This window comes from Triplophysa rosa, linkage group LG14 (assembly GCF_024868665.1).
Source record: "Triplophysa rosa linkage group LG14, Trosa_1v2, whole genome shotgun sequence".
Classification (NCBI taxonomy): domain Eukaryota; kingdom Metazoa; phylum Chordata; class Actinopteri; order Cypriniformes; family Nemacheilidae; genus Triplophysa; species Triplophysa rosa.
This window is the reverse complement of record NC_079903.1, coordinates 4533450-4554791: the sequence shown is the minus strand read 5'-3', so window position 1 is coordinate 4554791 and position 21342 is coordinate 4533450. Positions and strand designations below refer to the sequence as shown.

The window sequence follows — 21342 nt, the reverse complement described above, 5'->3', positions numbered from 1 at the left end:
GGTATTGTATGATTCAATGAGTTTATAAATAGCTTGTATCGCTCATGTAAACAGAACATTGAAACTTTTGGATACATTTTTTTGTAAACTGATTTAAGTTCTTATTTCTAACAGCATTCTCGTAGTTTTTTGGAAATGAATTATGTTTAGTTTGATTCTGTTCATTTTAATATAATACTAAAAAATCCCCAGGGCGGAAGTGTGTTAATAGATTTCCGGTAAGGTGCGATTGTTCCTCCGGGAACTAAAGAGTGTGCGTTTTATTTAACGACATTTTTACCGATTACACGTTACAGAAACAGGCTGAAAACAGATTGCAACAAGTCATTTCATGGCCTGCAGAGTGCAAACGATTTCCACGTGCCTCTCCTGATGCAAGTTCTTCGAAGTTTTCTTGAGGCGCAACAAACAGGAAAGAGTGGCACAGTTACGCGCCAGACGCGCACACAAACTCCCCGCGGGCGTTATTTCCTGGCCTGCCCCTGGCCGACTGTATGAGGGGGTCCAGCCCTCCACGGATTTCAGTTCTGTTGTCATCTCAAACAATCTGATCTTTCAGCAGGAGTCCGATGCGTGACGCGTCCTCCTAAACACTTTCACACCAGGAATCCTTTTACGCGTCCTCGGGCTTTCGTCAATGTTTAAGAAATGGAAACTATTCTGCGGGAATTCTGAGCTCAAGGATACGCGGGACAGAAGCAGATAAAGTTGCAGTCTTTGGATTCCCCGGTTCGGTTTATATGAAGCTGTTCTCTGGGTTTCGGGGTTTGTGCTGCGGTGGAAACATGTGGTGCATCTGGAACGCAGTGCGGCGGACGGTTCGAGTCCGAGTCCAAGTCCAGATCATGTTGCTGCTGGTTTGTTGTCTGATCGCGGTGGTGACCGCTGAACATTATGGCATGCAGGCCCAGGTGATGTCCTCCAAAGCGTTCAGGGCTTCCAACACACGGAGCAATGGTGAGTCTGGAGAGACAGTGTCCTCGAAAAGACACTTGAGATGCACAGTAAAACTGTCTGAATGTCTTTGCGTTACATACGATATCAAATCTGTTAGCACCTGCTGAAGGTTTTCTCAACACTAACTTCACCTTTCGAGGCCTTTTTGCGTTGATCAACCGAATGTCAGATTTGGTGGATGCATGAAGTCTGCTCTGAAGTTGGCACAGGTGTCCCGCAGTGTAACCACAGGTGTAACATTCACCACAACATTGGACGAGCGAAACTGGGTTTTTATTCCTAGCCTAGTTTGTGTGTTATGCTTAAGAAATGTGCACGTGCTGTGTTTCTTAATAATAAATGTCTTGTTTTGATATTTTTGTCATGTGACGCAGTGACATTTAGACATTTTCTCTGCAGGCTTTTCGGGCTCACTGTTTTGTACATGTGACTGGAAGGGGGGTTTGTAAAAGGCGGTTTTGTTCATGTTATGATCACTTCACTCATGTTTAGACAGGTCTGCACTAATGCTTCTGATCTTCTCCTCTCTGATCTCACATGGCTGCCTGTCTGTTCTTCTGCACGTTATCTCTTTAGTGAGTGTTGAAGTTCTGTCAACCACAAAAGCAGATCAAATTGTAACCGGTATTGGCCCGGATTATGGATTCAGATCTTCTTTTCTTGTCAGCTCTCTGTGTGTGTTTGTTGAATGGCACAGTTAGTCTAATGAATTTTTCAGTGTGTTAGGATAGATAACAAGTAACATGGCCTTGGAGATTTTTTTCTATATAAAGTGTGACAGATTAGAAGAATTAATAAAGTCTGTGTGGGATCAATGAAGTTGCTTCTGATGACAACATTAATCAAAGGGTGTAGTTGAGGGTTCAAGCATCTTCAGATGTGTGCGTGTGTGTGCTGGGAAATGGTTTAATATAGTTATTTTAGTAGAGTGAGTCATAGGGTCGTCCCAGACCCACACCCCTCCATCAGTGCTGAGGAATCTGATGTGGGAATCCCCACCACACGCACACATGCGCACACACACACACACACACACACGCCTTGCATGGTGGCAGAAAGTATTGTTCCCACTGCATTAAAGTGTGTGTGTGTGTGTGTGTCTGACTCTGTCTAATTTATGATGCTCCATTTTTTACATGCTTGAGTTTTACATCTTTGCTGAATAAAATGCATCTTCTAGTGAATGTTTTTGGCCTACACACTCACACTGATGGTGGCAGTTATTTTCATTTTTGTTGCATTGATGCTGTGTACAAAGCTCACAGCATGTGAGGGCTGTGTAATTTACATTTTTGTCTGTGTTTACAACAGACGTGACCATTTCTGGATTTTACAAGCAGACAGGAAAATGTATCTTTACTCAGCACTTTCCCCCTTATCTCGCACACGCACGCGCACACAGCCGTCTGCGAGCACAAATTCTTTCATTGTTTTTCACAGGTCAGGTTCCAGTTATTGTGCGTGTGAAAAATGCAGACACACCATTACAGAAAATATGTTCAAGCTGATTTCATTTCTTTCAGACATTTATGTTTCCAACGCATTAATAGCTCAAGCTCAATCAAAAGAACTTAACCATATGTGAGTAAAACATCTCATTTCTTGCTAGTGAAGCGGCACAGGGTGTATTTCACCATCAGCTGTGTTCATGGGTGGAGGCAGATTTGCTTTTCGGGTGGGCTTAAGTTTCACTCCCATATGGAAGTAAATCTGGCCATGTCACAGTCGCGGATGTTTGAGTTTCTGAAGGAGAGTGAAAATATTGGATAATTGAGATGGTATTTTAACTGAGGAGCATTCAGGCTTGGCCTGTGCGTCATTGGTTTTTTATGAAGACTAGAAATCAGGGTGGTCATTTTTAGAAGGTGTGTCTCGGGTGGGTGTGATCAAACAGGTGTGGGCGTGTCTCTGTGTAGACTGTGTCTGTCAGATTATTTTCAACATGTTCACCGATGACACTGAGATTTGGTTAAAAGAAGCTTTGTTGAACGTTGGGCTTTGCTATCACGTTGCTATTGTCATCGCTTTATAAGAGCAGTTGAAACACAATGATAATTTGATGAGGAGGCGACACACCAGCCTGTTAATAACATCGTTAAACCGTTCACTTATATCAAAAATAAACTGGGATGAAACACTCGGTTGCTATGGGTACAAAAACACAGGCTCCAATATGATTTCAGTGTAGTGATTGATATAGTGAGAGAAGTGTGATGGAGGATTTATTTATTAGTGTGAATTATCAAACTCTGTGTGATTCTGGAGGTCCAGGAATAGATTCAGCTTCAGGTTCTGACCGAGTAACAGTTTCTGTACGATCTCTCACTCACGCATAGAGCAGCACGCTGGGTGTGAAAAAACCACACACACCGCACACCACACAAGACGTCTCCGCAGGGAGAAAGTGAGAGCATTTCATGGTCTGATGTTCCTTCAGGTCGAACTAAAACTGTCTGACAGCAGGGTCACATTTCTTCATAGGGTGCATCACACACACACACACACACACACACACACACACACACACACACACACACACACACACGTATGCGTCATGAAGTTTTACACCTGAGTTTGACCTCTGCACAATCTCTGTCAATACACTAATATAAAAACTAAACTCCTGAAGATGATGTGTCTCAAAAAGAACAAAGCTTGATGCTTCCATGGCATGAACTAAACTACATTTTCATTTTGTGGTGCAATATTAGATAGAGATGTTCTTTGTGTCCTTGGTGTGAAATGAGAGAAGAAAAAGGAAATTAGAGAGAGAGAGAGAGATGTTCAGATCACAGGTGGTCAGATTTGGCTTCTACATCGCAGCCAACCGATCCCATAAGGAAATCTTGTTTACTCAATATTGTCTTAAAAATGAACACTTAAAAGTACACATTTTAAAAGACGTTTTTTAAGGTGGAACAAATATTAGCTTACTTGCCTGTTCTTTGGGAAAATTTTGTGACGCACACAAAACGCTTACACATAGAAACAGTACATGATATACACATAGATTAGTTTTATTTTTCTCTGTTAGTACTGGAGAGATGACAAAACGCGATCACACACACACATACAATAAATGTTTTATCATGGGATCACTTCGTCATTTTTTTGACGGTCATAAAAGAGTCCTTATCTTAGAAAATAAACGTACTATTTAAACATATTTATGTAATATGTAATGACTTTTAACCCCAACATTTCTATGTGCCCTAAGCTTCTGTGACATCAATACAAGACTGAAGTGCTGTACACGAGTAGCTGTGTTTCTGTGCTGTGTAGAGCATTTCAAATCACTCATAAGTTTACATTTCACTAGGATGCTGTCTTTGAAGGCTGCAGACATTTGGAGCTTATTTCATTCTGATAAGGCGTTCAGGAAAGTTTAAATGCGTCTCCAATTACTATTGAAGGATATGGCGTGTGTGTGTGTGAGGGTGTATGGCGTGTGTGTGTGTGAGGGTGCGAAGAGTGTGTGTTTCGAGGCAAAGGTGTTAAAGAAGTAATGGCGTGTGTGTGTAAAGGCAGATATAGCTCAGAACTGCTAGACTGTCTGTCAGGATCACACATATAGAAGTGAAATGAGCGACTAGTGTGTGTGTGTGAGAGAGAGTTAGAGAGCGATAGAGAAAGTTAAGTTCATTTCAAAGCTCATTGGTCAGCAGGTTGTCATGGTGATGGATGGTGGCCCTGCTCCCGCGGTACAGCCGTAATTACAAGTGTTTGCTGTGTGCACGGATCAGTAACCTGTGTGTGTGTCTGTACACAAACAACATGGTGGTCACAAGGAGCTTTTGGGAATTGAAAGCATCATTACAGTTATATCCTTTGACATCTTGAGCACAGCCAATCAGATGATTGATTGAATCAACATGTCACTTTGCATTAATATACCTCAAGTGAAGGCCTTACTTTTTGTTGAAATGATCAAATTTTCTTATTTTATCTCATGATTCATGAGCGTTCTGCTGTTGCATGACATTTGCTTAATATATTTGTGCCTGCCTGTGTGTTTCTGTAGTCCTGTGCCTTTTCTGTCTTACTTTTCTCGTTTCTTGTGTTTAGTGTTGCGTGTATTTGTGTTTCTGTGGTCCATTTCAGTGAACTTCATTCAGATTTTAACATCAAATTTACTTCAGTAAAGAGTTTTTGTTTATATATTCACACGAGATGAATATCGACAGTTCGACAGTTTCCTGAAAAGAATTCGATGTGAATACAGTTTATTTTCCAGAAGAGAATGAGATGTGAATTTATTTTAGAACGGAATTCCTTTTATTTTCTGAGCTGAAGTGAACTGAAAGCGACCTTACGTGTGCTGCTGTTTGTGTTTATATGTGTTTGCTGGCTTGTGTCCGAGGTTTAATGCACTAACCTATCCAAGTTGTGACCAGTAACAGACAGCAATCGCCTCACAGACTTGTACCGGAAGGAAGAGGTCATCATGCTGAAGGGTGGAGGTAACGTCCAGAGCCCGCGCTTCCCTAACGCTTACCCCCGCAACCTCCTGCTGTCATGGAAACTGTTCTCGCCCCCCCACACCCACATTCTGCTGGAGTTTGATGCTCAGTTTGGATTGGAAGAGCCAGAGAACGGAGTCTGCAGGTGAGGGCGGAGCTTCTAATGGATGGATGAGTAAATGTTGGTGTTCTCTGGATCAGAAATAAGGACCTGCAGGGTTACAGTGTTTTATAAATATTGAATGATCAGAAAGCCAATCAGATTAACTGTGTATTCACTTTGTGTGCGTGCGTGTGTGTTTATGTGTCTATCTGTTTGTGTGTGTGTGTACGTGCATGAGTGCGTGTGTCTTTGTGTGTGGCCATCTATTTGTGTGTCTGTCTGTTTGTGGATCGACTCTCAGGTTTCAGGTACGTCCTTGAGTTTAAAGAGTTTTTATTGTGAATCTGATACTTTCTAAAGACCCGTGAGACAATACAACTGAACATAAAACAGGAAGAGAGAAGAAATATCAGATGAACTGATGGATGAAATTAAAACGAAGAGAAAGAACACCGTGAGACCAGCAAGTCCTTATAATAAACGCGTGAGAAAAGGTCATTGGATTTAGTGAAAACTGGACGTTCATGTGTAATGTTCACCTGTGTGCGGGCATAACATAATGTCTTCTTCATGTGTTATTCCAGATTGTTTGATCAGATGTTTACAGGTGTCTGTGTGCTTTACCTGTACATGTTCGTGTGTGTGTTCGGCAGGTATGATTATGTAGAAGTGGAGGATATTTCGCAGACCAGCACCATCATTTGGGGTCGCTGGTGTGGTCAGAGAGGTCCATCACGGATCACGTCCAAAACAAACCTCATTAAAATCACCTTCAAATCAGACGATTACTTTGTAGCAAAACCAGGATTTAAAATCTGCTACTCTCTGCTGGTGAGTGTGTCATTCTTCAGTTGTTCTGAATCACGCACAACACGAATAAACCAGGATGTCTAAAGAATTGTTGTGGTTAGAAGTTTAAATAATGTTAGTGACATCATGTTGAGTGTACATTTAAGATGGTGTTCTCGGATGGTCTTGTGGATGTTATCTCACCTGAAATAGCCTTTTTCCTCATATGAATTACAGAAGTTACACGTAACAGAGAGAGAGAGAGACCGAAACAGCTTCTGCGGTGAGAACAGGGCGAGAGACAGTACAAATGAGTGAGAAAGAGAGTGAGAGACACTGAAGTGTGCAGATTAAAGTACTCATAATTGCTGTGCATCTCTCTCTCTCTCTCTCTCGTAGTATGGTGTAGTACTGTGGTAGTGCCATGCGCTGTGTTGTACACTCATGTGGTCATCATTCACCATGGATATGGGTCGGTACCCAGTGGTGTGCAGTACTGACAGATCTACTGCCTGCGGTTCAGTGGACCGGGTTTTATTCTGACCGGACTGACCGCAGTTTACTTCATAACACACACAGAGAGAGAGAGAGAGAGAGAGAGAGAGAGAGTTTGATCACATGTACAAGACAAAAACGAAATACTGTTTATAATGACAACTAACAGCATGTTTGTCCTTGTTCTTGTTGAAATAAAAGGTTTAAAACTCTAGAGACACTCATTATGGCTCTTTGTGTTGTTTAGTTAATGAGAGAAACACAGATTTTCTGCAGGGAACATGTGCACATCCTTTAAAAGCCTCGATAGATGCTCATTGCAATGTTTGTTTAGCTTTTCTTTCGGGCGTATGTTTGCAAACTATAATTGTTTTTGTTTTTTGTTCAAGGTCATTATTTGTAATTTGGCTGAGTTTTCCTTAAAAGTGTTTGCATTTTTTCTGCTCTTTTGTTGCAATGATGCTTCTGTTTGTTTTTTTACTTTGAAACTATTTTAACTTGCACAACATTTCTGAGAGAAACAGAATATTCAGAGGAAATAATGCACCTGATGGGACTTGATGTCATCCAGTGAGTTCCGATTGAATTACATCAGATGTTACATCATCATGTTATTAGCAACATTGTAACAACAGAATTTAAAATGAACCAATTTCCCTCGTATATCATAAAGCACACTGATGAATTGTGCAATTGAAACAACAAGCAGCGAAGCAGGTAAATCGAGCAAGTTTTGATTCCACACGGTGTCAAATGTTGAACCCTGCAGGAGATTTAGAGGAGGCGGTTTGTCCGCTCTGTATTTTCCTCAGTCTGTGGTATTTCTGACATTTCCACAATTTTGCTCCCCTCCGGACGCTCGAGGTTTCCCTGTTCGTGTGACATCAGAGGTCTGCAGAGACGGTAACCTTTGATGGGAAAACATCGTCATAACAGGCCGCCCGCGACCTCTGACCCCATCCTATTGTTTGCTTTGCCACGAGAGCAGATTTATGTTAGTCGAGTCATTTAGCGGAGACGGCACAGGGAAGTCAGAGCAGCCAACAGTCCACATGAGGAAAACATATTTAACATAATGAAAACGGTCTTAAAAATGTTCAGATGCAGAGTCCACATTGCTGTAGCGTGTGTCAGATGGTTGATCGGTGGGCATGTCCTTTTTTTTTATTTGGATGTAAAGCAGACTTTGATTAATGTGATTAGTGTCGTGATGGTTGTGTGATTTTAACTTTCATTGTTGAGCGATATACTGCTGGTTTTATAAAGTCAGCACTGTGATCATTGTAGTCCCGCCCCCTCTGTCAGGAGTTATGTATGTAGCCCCACCCTCCAGCCGATGACATTCAATTCAATTTTATTTATATAGCGCTTTTCACAATGTGCATTGTTCCAAAGCAGCTTTACAGGAGAAAATAAGAAAAAGGTAAAACACTGCACAGTGCATGGGGTTTGTAGAACAAGTAAGATCATTCTAATAAAGCGACGTTAACGGAATTTACCGAACCTTTAAACTAATCTAATAAAAGCTGTCTCCCGGTGAGCGAGCCAACACAGCCCTGTGGCGAGGAACCCAAACTCCAATGATAAATAAATGGAGAAAAAAAAAACAGTTTCGGTCTCCTCTGATGTGTCACAGCTGCACTCAGTGACTTTGATTAAAAGTTACTGAGTAAATGTTTACGAATAACAAGGAGAGCTTATTCATTGCGATTTAGGACATTTCATTTGTCGAAACCGTTTAGGTCTCATTGTGTGACCGTTATCAGACAGCAGAGGAATGTTATAAGCAGGTTACATAGTAATGGCATAATGTAACTGAGTGCATCTATAAATTCAAACTGCTGTCATGTGATGTAAATTTAGCATTAAATACTAAGTATTGTAAATACTGTTTAGCATTAACGTGGCAACAAGCAGTCCTTCTTTGCTCTTGGGTGGGGGAATTTCCTGAGCTGGACCTGGGATGGTCAGTCAGTCCGCAGGCTCTCGCAGGAGTTTGGCACGGGATGTTCAACTGGAGCTGGCGTGATCTCTAGTTTGGGATGGGCATATGACATTCATCTGGACCTGCCGTAATCTGGATGGGCATCCCGAGGGGAGGGGAGGAGAGTAGAGAGAGAACTATTACCGTAGCTGCTGTTCATTCATTTATTTATTTATTTGCATCGTGAGTGATGGCTGTAATCTGAAAGTGTTTATTGCCTTATGACTTTCCCACAATTCCTCAGGCACGCTGAAGGCAGAATTGAACAAATGTAATGAGATTAGACATGAAAACGCATATCTTTCCTGTCCTCTTGTTTTCAGGACAGCTCACCTCTCGCATCCGTAACAAACTGGGAAGCAGTGACAGCGATGTCTGTGAGTATCTCTTTCTCGCACATACACTTGTCAACATGTTAAAAATATATTCATTTGTTTGTTTTTCTGGCGCCGGTTAAAAGTATGTTTTGTCTTTGCGTGAAGCTTTGTGTATGTGATGCAGTCTACAAAATGTTTTGGGACGGCTGACTGATGGGAGGTTTGTCCAAAACGTTGACACATCAATAATAAGACCCGTGTTCTTTCAGGAACTCACGGAGACCTCCGGGGACACTCCAGTGACTGCAGCCGTGCTGGATAATGACATCGCCAGCGTCAGTACGGTTGAAGAGTTACTGAGACACCTGAACCCGTTTACCTGGCAGGAAGACCTGGAACAACTGTACACGCACACGCATTACTACAGACCACGAGCCTTTCACACGGACCGCAAACACAAACGTGAGTCGCACACGCCAGAAATGATTGTACTGTTTATTCAACTTATATTGGTTTCTTCAGTTTATATCTGTTTGTTTTGGTCTGTCTCTTTGTAAACTCCACTTGTTCTCTTTCTGTCTCAGTGGATCTCGACCGTCTCTATGACGATGTGAAACAGTACAGCTGCACTCCGCGCAATTTCTCCGTCAATCTCCGCGAGGAGCTGAAGATGACCAACGCCGTGTTTTTCCCACGATGCCTCTTGGTGCAGCGCTGCGGGGGAAACTGCGCGTGCGGCACAGACGGCTGGAACTCCTGCACCTGCAGCGCGGGAAAAACCGTCAAGAAATTACACGAGGTATCCCACAATGCACTGCATTGTGTAAAACACATGTTCACCATTTACAGCACAACCATAATGTCTGACAAAATCTTTCAAATGGAAAATATGAATGATGCCTCAAATGTACATTAAAAAAGAGACACAATAGAGACTTAAACGGATAGTTCACCCAAAAATGAAAATTCCATCATCATTTACTCACCCTCATGTAATTGCATACCTGTATAAATGACGTTGTTCTGATGAATACAGAGAAAAATATTTGGAAGAATGTTAGCAATTTTCAATTCCGTGACATCATTGACTGCCATAGTAGGAAAAATTCAATTGTAGTCAAAGGTTTGTTTTCCTAAATTCTTCAAAATATCTCACTCTGTGTTCAACAGAACAACAAAATATACAATATGTTTTTCATTCTATGGTAGTGGATGATGTCACAGAACTGAAAATGTCTCCCTTTAAGGGTTCTAATTCCAGACTCTAATGGTATATACTTGAGATACAGTTCAAGTGATTGTTACTATATTGTGGAAATAAAATTGTTAGCGGAATGTTTTTTGCCAGTAGGAATAAACTAAAATGAGATGGTGTTTTAGGAGTATGTTTCAGAAATCGCATAACAAACTTTAAGAATGTTATGCTTTAACATACTGCTAATCCCATAATGCGTCACTGCTCAACTCTAAACTGTTCCTGTTCTACACAAGACTGTGACACTCGTGTGTATGCTGTGTGTGTTTTTCCTGTGGTGTCTAAGAGCACAAGAGTGTGTTTTCCGTTTCGTCCTTATCAGCTCCAAACACACACACACAGTTTCAAAGGGAAATGTTTTAATATCTAAATTTATCATTTTACGTATGAATCATTTTTTTCTAATTTAGGGCATCCACTCAGTTTAGTCATATGATACAGGAGCTTGTGTCAGTTTTAACTCGCTTCCAGTGATAAATTTGTTCCTAAAGTAGAGAGGAACTCCCCATATTCCCTCTGTTTTTCTCTGTCTCTCGTAGCATAACAAATCTGGCTATTATCGTATTTAAAACTATTGATTTACAACTTCAAAAATAACTCAAGTAAACAAAAACCAGAAGCAAGAACACTTTACAATAAGGTTATATTTGTTAACATTAGTCAATGCACTTGTTAACATGAATTAACAATGAATTTCAAACAGCATTTGCTAACATATTTTTAACATTAGTTACATAAACAAACATAAAATATTGCATTTACATTAACATAACAAAGATAAACTGTGATAAACTATATTGTTGGTTCATGTTAGCTAATGCATCAACTAATGTTAACAAATACAACCTTATTGTAAAGTGTTCTTGTTTCTGGTCATGTTACCAGTACTCTTATCTTAATCCTCTTTAAACTGGGATGTGACTTATTAGAAACTCAATGAGTGACATTGAAATATTAAGAAAAATGTCCAGGGTTAGGAAAGAAGTTTAAGAGCATTTTAGTGATGGAACTAAAACTGCACACGATCACGGTGACATTTTCACGATCTCATTTAGAAATCAGTCAACGGTCACAATATAAACTATTAAACGAAGACGCACAGAACATAGTAAAATCTTAACCTGCAACAATTATTCCCAAAATCAATGAGGCAGGTTGTGAAAGTGCACACTGTGTACTTGTGTTAGGAGTTTTGGGGATTTGGATTGTTTGTAACAAGGCATTCTGGGAGTTGTAGTTTGTGACTCATGGAGGCAGCCTGAGAGTGATTGACAGGTGTCACGTCGCTTTCAGGAAAATGTTCATTGTGCTGCTGTCAACCACGGTGAAGAATAACAGATTGTTACCCGCGGCAACATATGGCAAATGTGATTGGTCCCAGCTGTCAGAGCTGACTAATGTGATAGAAACAAACAAACAGTGTACAGCATGTGATCAGACAGGTGGAGTGTGATATATGAGCTTTAGTATTGAAGATAAAAGCACTCTAGAGGTGAGGGTCAGGGGCAGATATTGATCAAGAAACAAATCAATAAAGGTGAAAAACAAGCCATAAAAGTGCTTTTTATTTTATCGCCGCTCCGGGGACTTAACGCTGCATTAACATCGCTCTTAAACTGTGATGTCATGTTCATTATTACAGAAAGTCCATCAGTTTCACTCATATTGAATGTGTGTGCGTGTGCATGTGTGTGTGTGTTTGTTTGTTTGTTTGTATGTGTCAGGTGCTGAAGTTTTCTCCGGGTCCAAATTACTACAGAAAGAGAACTCGTGCCCGCTGGACTCTGGAGGAGATCTACCTTCAACATCATGAGAGATGTGACTGTTTGTGTCAGTCGAGACCACCACGATGAACATCAACACAAACACACACCTGCCCCATATAGACATACTGTATATGTTCAGGTCAAGCTTCTGCATAAGCCTTTCATGAAACAACACACTCGCACTCTTTTCAGATGTGTAGCTTTTCTCATGTTAATGTGTCTGCGAGGTCACACTGAACTCAGCCAATGACATGTAAATGAATATTAATGAGCTCTTTAAAACCCTTAGCCCCCATCTATTCCAAGTGTTATTTATTAAAACTAAATGTCTATGTCTTTTTATATCTGTGGTCGTGCTGTTGAATGTTCATTTCATATTTTTCTCTTGTGAGCAGAAATGATATTAAGGTCATGAAAACATGTCCTGGTCATGTTTTATCCCAACATCAAATGAAAAAAAATTACATTGAACTGATATATAAATAAAGCCTCTTTTAAGATGTTTTTGTATTGTGGCAGTATTTTCATCTCCTCAGTCCTTGTGAGGTTTTCAAGGTTTAGTTAAAAAATGTGACACGTTGGTTTTTCAACCTTAGATATGAATAGTTATTCAAGATAAACAACTCTTTCCACCCATGTTACAGATCTTTCTTTTTGTACATTTTTAATCACATTTTTTATACATGTGATTCAACAGATAAATGACAAATATTATCCATACTCACTGTCAAAGGTAAAGCATCGGTAAATATTCTTAAATGTGTTTTTATGGCTGTATTAATTAACACACATAATGTCTGTCAAATGCATTGGTAGAAATGTACAGCCGCTGAAAAGAAAGATCACGTCAGTTTTGTCTTTAATTTGTGTCTGTTGAATTCAAAAATAAACCTCAGGAATGATATAAAGTCACCCAACAGCAATGTGAAAGACTGAGAATGGATTCCTTTGTAAACAAGGCACATGTCGATGGATTTGCAGAGACTGAGATTTAAAAGCAATGCTGAGCCGCCAATATCGGATACAACCGGAATCTTATGCGAGTAAAAATATATGTACGATGCGTCACTGTTGCTTTGTTATAGATCGCTTTATATGTCCTGATTATGTGTAACCTACGTGTGTAACCAAGTTTACAGAAGGCTCCAACTAAGCACGTAGCTTGTCAAACAAACGCACAGAAATATACATCACAGGGCACTTTTGGAACTGTTATCCAATCATAGCAGTGGATTACTTTCAAGTCTTCAATGCGGCCCGCCAATAAAAACCGAGAGCGTTTCTTGAGCCGGCCTAAAAACCAGGGTAGAATATAGCCTATTACTTATCGATTTGGATGTTTATGAATGTAAAAACCATGTGAACGCCATAAGTAGACCTCAGACAACAGTATAAAATAACAAAAAAGGCCAGTTATGACACCTTTAAACAGTGCATTTTATAGTTTTAATGTCTAGCTGTTGTGTGAAGTGCTTAAATGAACAGCCAACACATGTTGACAACTTTCCATTTTCGAAAGTATGCTTTACTTTCGTTGGCTTTGTAGAGATTGGTTAAAACATGATTGTATAAAATCTTGAGTAAACAGAAATCACCCTGTTTGTAGCTTCCAGAAGGTCTGGAGAACAATCACTGTTAATTGATGAAGGAGGAGCTACAATTTCTGACTGACGATTTACAGAGTATATAAGACTAAACACACGACTCTCATAGAGTGTCTGCTTGTGGCAGGATGGCTGGAACTACAGGGATGTTTTGTCCTGTGGCTTTCTGTGTATGGTTTTGTGCGGTCTGTCGTGCTCTTCCACAGTTTAGCCATTTTCCCCAGGAGCTGGAAACTGAACAACAGTTTTCTCAGAAGTTTCCACTTCAGAAGCCAGTGGTGCAGTCAGAACCTCTTGACAAGTGTGCTGTAGCTGATTATGAGCAGATCCAGTGTGGACAACCCGGTATCAGTGGTGCCGAGTGTGAAGCTATAAACTGCTGCTTTAATGGACAGCAGTGTTATTATGGGATGTCAGGTAAGGGTGTTAGACCAGTGAACTGTCTCTTGCTAAGCTGATTCTCTGACAACTAACTTCCTCTGTCTCCTTACAGTGACTGTCCAGTGTATAAGAGATGGTCAGTTTGTGTTAGTGGTGGCTAGAGATGTTACTCTGCCTCATCTGAGTCTGGACACGGTCCGTCTGCTGGGTGGAAATGAAGCACCTTGTGGTCCTGTTGGTTCCACGCCTTTGCCATATACCAGTTTCCAGTCACTGCCTGTGGCACCAGCATGATGGTGAGTTTACTGTTGATGATTTGGATGTGTAGAACAGATTTGATGTCAATCGTGTCTTTGCTTGCAGGAGGAGAATGGTTACGTGGTCTATGAGAACAGAATGACTTCATCATATGATGTGGGGATTGGACCTCTTGGCTCCATCACAAGGGACAGTCAATTTGAGTAGGTCATCTGTGTTTTCTCTCAGGACTGTGAATCCTTGAACGGATGTAAGGCGCTCACTGTTTGTTTTCTAGACTTCTCTTCCAGTGTAGATATTCTGCCACTGCTGTGGAAGCTCTGGTTGTGGAAGTCAACACTGTTCCACCACCTCTACCTGTAGCTGCTCCTGGACCCCTCAGGGTTGAGCTTAGACTGGCAAACGGCCAATGTGTCACTAAAGGCTGTGCAGAAGGTAACAATGTGCTAGTCTTCAAAAAATGCCTCTCGAGGAGTGGTACTTGTAGCACTGATCTCAAACTCTAGATGGGACAGTAACACAAGGGCCTAATGGTTAGAGACTAGGACTTGTAACCCAAACGTTGCAGGTTCGAGCCTCCGTACCAACAGAGATTGTAGGTGAGGGGAATGAATGATCTGCGCTCTCCTCAATACTATAGCTGAGGTGTGACCCTTGAGCACGGCACCGTGTGTTCCTCACTGCTGTGTGCACTTGTTAAATGCAGAGCACAAATTCAAAGTATGGCACACCATACTTGGCCTCACATCACGAGTGTTCATCCTCAGGAGATGAAGCGTACACATCCTACTACAGTGAGGATGAGTATCCAGTCACAAAAGTCCTGCGAGAGCCTGTGTATGTTGAGGTGCGCATCTTGGAGAGGACTGACCCCAATCTTGTCCTGATGTTGGGACGCTGTTGGGCGACATCAACCCCCAGTCCTCTCAGTCTACCCCAGTGGGATCTTCTAGTTGATGGGTGAGTAGAATCCCAAGCATTTGTCCGGATAGTGTGCTGTGAACGCGTCCTGACTGTCACTTTGGTTTTAGATGTCCTTACCAGGATGACCGTTACTTGACCACGCCGGTTCCTGTAGTTGGCTCGTCGGGTCTTCAGTTCCCAACCCACTACAATCGCTTTATTGTGAAGATGTTTACGTTTGTGGATCCATCATCACTGGCCCCTCTGCAGGAGACTGTATGATTACCTTACAGCCTTCCGTATCATCTAAATTGCCTTTTGTATATGTTGCTAAAGCTGATCTCTTTGTTGGTCAGATCTATATTCACTGTAGTGCCGCGGTGTGCCACCATGCTTCTGGTTCCTGTGAGCAGAGCTGTGCCAGGAAAAGTAGGTGTTTCACTTTGATGTATTTTGATGTTGTACACAAACCAGTTTCATCTTCTGACTCTTGTTCCAGGGAGAGCTGTTGCTGGAAAAAGGAGTGAAGAAACTGTGGTTTCCAGTGGAGGTGTTTTCTTTACAATGTAAATGTCATTGCTGATTTTAATAAAGTTATTAGACTATACCTGTTGTCGTCATTTGTTTACACTGTGGCATTTTCAGGAGTTTTTCCCAATGACAATTGAAGTGTCTTGAGACAAAGAGCTGGTTTTAAAGGAAACTCCAGAAGGTTGACCGTTTAGAGATGCTCTTAAACCGCTTGATATCTGGTGGTTTTTGGCTATACAGACCAAAGATACAGTGTGACGCAACATTCTTTAACTATCTTGATTCCCTGTGACTCTTAAAACTCATAGCTTTGTGCTATTTTTGTTTCTACTCAATGTAGATTTGAGTGGCGTTTTTAGATGTAGGTCTAAACATGGAGTAATTGAACTTGTGCTTGGAACTAGTTTAAGATGTTTTGGGTTTCTGTAAAGTGAGGCCATAGTTTTGTCTCGTGGGGAATACTTGAGTGTTTCACCTAAAAATTCTAATTTAGTCACCCTCTAGTCATTTCAAACCTTTATGAATTTCAACCACAGAACACAAGATGTTGAGGAAAGTTGGTAACCGAACAGCACTGACCCCCATTCACTTCGATTGTATGGTCCCAACCAATGCAAATGAATGGGGACCAGTTAACATTCTTCAAAATATCTTGTTCTACAGATGAAAGTCATCAGGTTTGAAATGACAAGAGGGTGAGTAAATGAGTTTTTATTTTTGGGTGAAAATCAGTCTAAACTAACATCTAAATTCATATGTTTGTATAGCTGCAAGTTCTAATATGGTCATGTTAGTGTTTGCTTAATAGACTACTTTTTTGTGTTAAGATGCTGAATGGTAAAATTACAAGGTCTCTATCATGTCTTGTCTATCAGATGTGAAATCTATAAATCTCTCCCTTTGTCTAAATGTTATCTATGAAAGAGCACCAGTCAACATCCAAAGAAACAATAGGTTAAACCTGTAAATAACATACCTGTACACTCTTTAAAAAATTGCTGCTTTGTCTATAGCGCATTTTTTAATTTCCCTTTTTTTTCTGAATGTATATTTGCACTGTGTTTGCACCATGTGTACACTTTCTTTTGCACTAAGCTCCTGTCACCAAGTCAAATTCCTTGTGTGTGTAAACACTTGGTAATAAAGCTCCTTCAAATCCTATACAAGCGGCAAGAATGACTTATATTTCCAAAAACCTGCAGCACTCGGACAAGCAAAAGTCCGTACATCTGCTCAGACCCTGATGTGGCGCTAAGCACTTTTCCACGTCGAAGAGCGTTTTTATAAATATGAACGTTGCCGTGGATTTTTGCGTACGCACACTTTATAAATGAGGCCCCTGAAGTCGAAGGTTCTTTATGGGACCAAGAGGTTCTTCTAAAAACATATTTTAAGAGTGTAAACACAGTCCTAACAGTTTGTGTAATTGTCTTGTATATTTATTCAGAGGGGAAGACAGACAATACGTTCTCTATCTCGCGCTTCACTGTAGATAAGTGTCTGCTCTCTGTGTGTGATGTAGTGATCCGATGAAACGCTTCAGTAGCCGCGTGGCCTCTGACTCTCCTTTATGTCCCTGTAAATCTGTGAGGGTTCCTCCGTTCCCTGTTCTGGGTGTAATTTACCGGCCCCGCGGCCCCTGTGGGTTCATTCATGCCGTAAGCCAGCGAGAGGGACGATGACAGCATGAATTTAGCCTTTAATTGTGAGGCCTTTAAGACGCTTTTATTAAACCTCCAGACAAGTGAAATTAAAGCAATGATTCTTTCTCTCCCTGGAGAATTCTCAGCGCGAGTCCGTGAGGAGAGATTCTGTCTCGCTGGGGATCTCTGAGAGATTCCCGCCTCCGTATCTCACGATAAAACAGCAACAATAAGTAAACTTTTGAGTGCTTCTCTCTCGTCGGTGGGTTTGTGCTATAGGATGTGTATTCTGCACTTTTGTAACATTTTGTTTTCCCCTGAAATCTACATAATGTTTGTTAGGGTTTCTTGTGTCATATCAGCTTTAAAGTTACTTCATTGTTTTCTACCGTCTTCCGAACAAATAACACACACGAGAATACTTGAGCAGTGTGAAGCCTGCAGCATTGAACAACATTTTTTAATCTTGAAGATTCTCTTCAGACTGTAATTGACCTGAAAGAGAAAACTGACCGAAGGAAACGGTTTACAATAAATCATCGCTTACAGCAACATGAATAATACAATAAGGCGTGATCATCTGACTCTCGTATTCTCTTTGCTGCACATAAAACGATGGGTATTGTTTTACAGTACAGTTTTATTTACTGTAAATGAACCACTTCTTAAAATGATTCACAAGTAATAAAAAACATTGAATTTCAAAAAGTTTACGCAATAAAGTTTAACCACAGAAAGTGCATGATGCCCTCTGACCTGTGAAACTTCCATCTGAGAAAAGACTGTAGAGTTTACAGTTCGGATCCATAATCCTGTGTGAAACATCATATCTGTGAGAATGTGTGTGTGTGTGTGTGTGTGTGTGTGTGTGTGTGTGTGTGTGTGTGTGTGTGTGTGTGTGTGTGTGTGTGTGTGTGTGCCACGAGCCTTTCACAGGTTTACATCATTGTTTGAAAGCACGTGTGAGATTACATCAGCATTGCATCAACAGCAAAAATAACGAGACTGAGATAAAAAAAAATATGTTGAGCAGAATGAGACACACACACACATCTGGCTCTTTGCAGTAATTGTGTGTTTTACACGCACACGCACATAATCTCACCCTCAGAATCTGATGACATCACGTTTTAGCTCTTGAACAGCATTCACACTCCGGTTTAGTTCTGTGTCAAATGTGAGTAATACAGATATACTCCAAAAACAACGTAGGGCAGAGCTTTAGTTTATCTGAGCGGAACTGATTGGATGATGAAGTGTCAATATAGGACAGGTGTTTGGGTTGGGGGGCGGGTTAAAAAATAAGTGGCCGTTGGTGACATCAGCCATAAGAAATCATTTCATAGGGAAGGCAAAATATTCTCTCTTTAAAAATGTTACACACACACGCACATGTCTGGTTTATTATCTGCGTGGGGACAGTCCATAGGCGTAATGTTTTTATACTGTACAAACTGTATATTTTATCCTCTAACCCTACCCCTAAAGATCATAGAAAACATTTTACATTTTTAGATTTACAAAAAATATTGTTCTGTACAATTTATATGCTTTTTTGCCCATGGGGACCTCAATTTCCCCATTTGTTGGTGTGCATTCAGGTTTAGGTCCCCACCGGGATATGTCCACACACACACACAGGTCTGTGGTTTCCTAACGCAGGGAAATCCTCTGGACACTGTTTCCTGTTTTCAAGTTTGACCGTCTGTCTGAGGACAACACACACAAACTGGTGCAGTTTTGCGAATCTCAAATTTGAAGCCGGTCTAAACACACACCCTTACAAAAAGGGCGCTCATTATACTTTATGTATTTTTCAGAAACATTACACCTGTATACTTGACGTGTACTGACAATAAAAAGGATATTTGGCCTATATTTGTACTCAATCTCTGATCAAGTACACGTAAAGGTATAAAAATGAATACTCAAATAGGAATGTAGTATACTGAAAGTGTGAAATAATACACAGTATATATACAAATGTTAATGTTAAGTTCACCTAATATAAAACTTACAAGTATACTTGTCTTGCAGCATAAAAACGACTAAACTAGTAGTTTACTGAGAGTATACTTTGAAGCGTATTTTCATAAACTGAAAATAAGCAACAACTATTGAAATGGTATACTATCAGTATACCTATAAGTTCACTTGTAGCATTCAGTAGTTGTAGAACAAGTGAGAAACAGAGTTGTAAAGTAGCTGTATACTCGTTGTATAAGTTAACTATACGGTTACACCTAAATTATGCTCAAAAGCAGTCTTTACTTTTATAAACTAAAAGGTGGACCACTTTAGTCCCAAATAGTATTGAAACAGTACACTTACAAGTATACTACTAATGTAGCACATTAATGTTAGTTACTACATAAAAATGTTTTTTTGTTAAGTAGACTTGCACTGATGTTCTACTAGGATGAACTTGAAAATAATTCTTATTTTCACACACACATGCAAAGAAGCACACACACAACTTATTAGAAAAGAAGCATGAAGTACCATGCTATTAACATGTTTTTTTTAAACATTGTAGTACCAAGTTTATGTCCTGCACGATACCAGACATACCACTGAACTTCAGTACCATAGTACACATCAGAATACCGTGGTTTAACCATCTGATACCATCACCTGGAAGAGAGAGAGAGGATTCCGTAAACTTATCCTGTCCTATTTTAGGTGGATTTGTTGTGCGTTTGACGCTTGACGAGACTGAGTCTTATTAGACAGAGAGCATCATTTGGTGATCCAGAGCAAACTAGTGTGTGTGTGTGTGTGTGTGTGTGTGTGCGTGCGTGCGTGCGTGCGTGTGTGTGTGTGCGTGTGTGTCTGAGTGTGAGAGAGAGAGAGAGAGCGAGAGAGCGAGAGAGAGAGCGAGAGAGAGAGAGAGAGAGAGAGAGAGAGAGAGAGAGAGAGACAGAGATTAAAGATCAGCATTTTGATTTATGTTGAAGTTTAGATTTGAAATTACACATAAACACCAGAAGTCAGTATTTACACACACAAACACCCACACACGCACGCACACACACGCACACACACACTGACCTTTGATGCAGAGACGGATAAAAAGCCACTCTTCATTTAAAAAGTCAGGAAGTTACAAAACTCTGTGTTTGTTAAAAGCTTCTAACAAAAGGGCAAATAATGATCTGACACAGCTTAACCCTCATGAACAGAGACAACAAACACCACTTCGTGTGTGCATGTGTTTGTGGTCTGACGTCACAGAAACTAAACTACACAATGCCAATACCATTATATTAATAACCACACTTATAAAAATGTCTGTAAAATTCACACAATATGTGTCAAAGACAAACATGCTAAATGCATTACTAAAACATGTTAATACCACGGCACTGTATATGTTTAATACATAAGGATATAGCACAGTGTACATCCCAAACCCTTTGTAATGCACTGGTACTGTTTAGATTTAGAGGTGAAAGTCATGAGAATACACAAGACATCTGCAGAAATCATTTTTTTTCTCTTCCTCTGAGGAAAAGGTGGATCAGAGAAACGGCGCTTTACACACACACGCACACACATGTTGGGTTTCCATGTTTTATGGGGACATTCCATAGACGCAATGGTTTTTATACTGTACAAACTGTATATCATATTCCCTACCCCTAACCCACCCCCTAAACCTAACAATCACACACAACTGTCTGCTCTTTTAGATTTTCACAAAAGTTAATTCTGTATGATTTATAAGCTTGTTTCCTCATAGGGACAAAAAAATGTCCCCACAAGGACAAGAATTTTGGATATTGCCATCTTTGTGGGGACATTTTGTCCCCATACCGTAGGGATTACCTTTCCACCCCCCCCCCCCCACCCACAAACACCCCCCAACACACAAAAAACCCAACAAACCCAGGTTT

At 40.6% G+C, this 21342-nt stretch overlaps 2 protein-coding genes across 4 annotated transcripts; both read left to right on the top strand.

Annotated features, from left to right (window-relative positions):
* Window positions 1-214: 214 nt before the first annotated feature.
* pdgfd (platelet derived growth factor d) lies at window positions 215-12967 on the top strand. 3 transcript variants are annotated; one of them, XM_057351705.1, is made up of 7 exons: window positions 215-957; window positions 5358-5562; window positions 6174-6351; window positions 9112-9165; window positions 9375-9567; window positions 9690-9904; window positions 12085-12967. In XM_057351705.1, the coding sequence occupies exons 1-7, from the start codon at window positions 741-743 to the stop codon at window positions 12211-12213; spliced, it is 1191 nt and encodes a 396-aa protein (XP_057207688.1). In that variant the 5' UTR covers window positions 215-740; the 3' UTR covers window positions 12214-12967. The 3 variants fall into 3 exon arrangements, with proteins under 3 accessions (XP_057207688.1, XP_057207689.1, XP_057207687.1); XM_057351706.1 differs by having other exon boundaries at window positions 218-957; window positions 5376-5562; window positions 12085-12964; XM_057351704.1 differs by having other exon boundaries at window positions 219-957; window positions 5352-5562; window positions 12085-12947.
* An 895-nt stretch (window positions 12968-13862) lies between these two features.
* LOC130564776 (zona pellucida sperm-binding protein 4-like) lies at window positions 13863-15877 on the top strand. Its single transcript, XM_057351145.1, is given in 9 exon segments — window positions 13863-14147; window positions 14224-14349; window positions 14352-14407; window positions 14475-14572; window positions 14647-14804; window positions 15137-15329; window positions 15401-15548; window positions 15629-15701; window positions 15772-15877. Coding segments are annotated over 9 exon segments (1194 nt in total). The 5' UTR covers window positions 13863-13876; the 3' UTR covers window positions 15843-15877.
* The last annotated feature ends 5465 nt before the right edge of the window (window positions 15878-21342 follow it).

What these genes read in the sequence shown, in the direction of transcription:
- pdgfd (XM_057351704.1), top strand. Translation starts at nt 741, where the DNA reads ATGAAGCTGTTCTCTGGGTTTCGGGGTTTGTGCTGCGGTGGAAACATG. An exon ending in AAGCAGTGACAGCGATGTCT is followed by an intron (nt 9,166 to 9,374) that starts GTGAGTATCTCT and finishes GTGTTCTTTCAG; the next exon opens with GAACTCACGGAGACCTCCGG. An exon ending in CACGGACCGCAAACACAAAC is followed by an intron (nt 9,568 to 9,689) that starts GTGAGTCGCACA and finishes TTTCTGTCTCAG; the next exon opens with TGGATCTCGACCGTCTCTAT.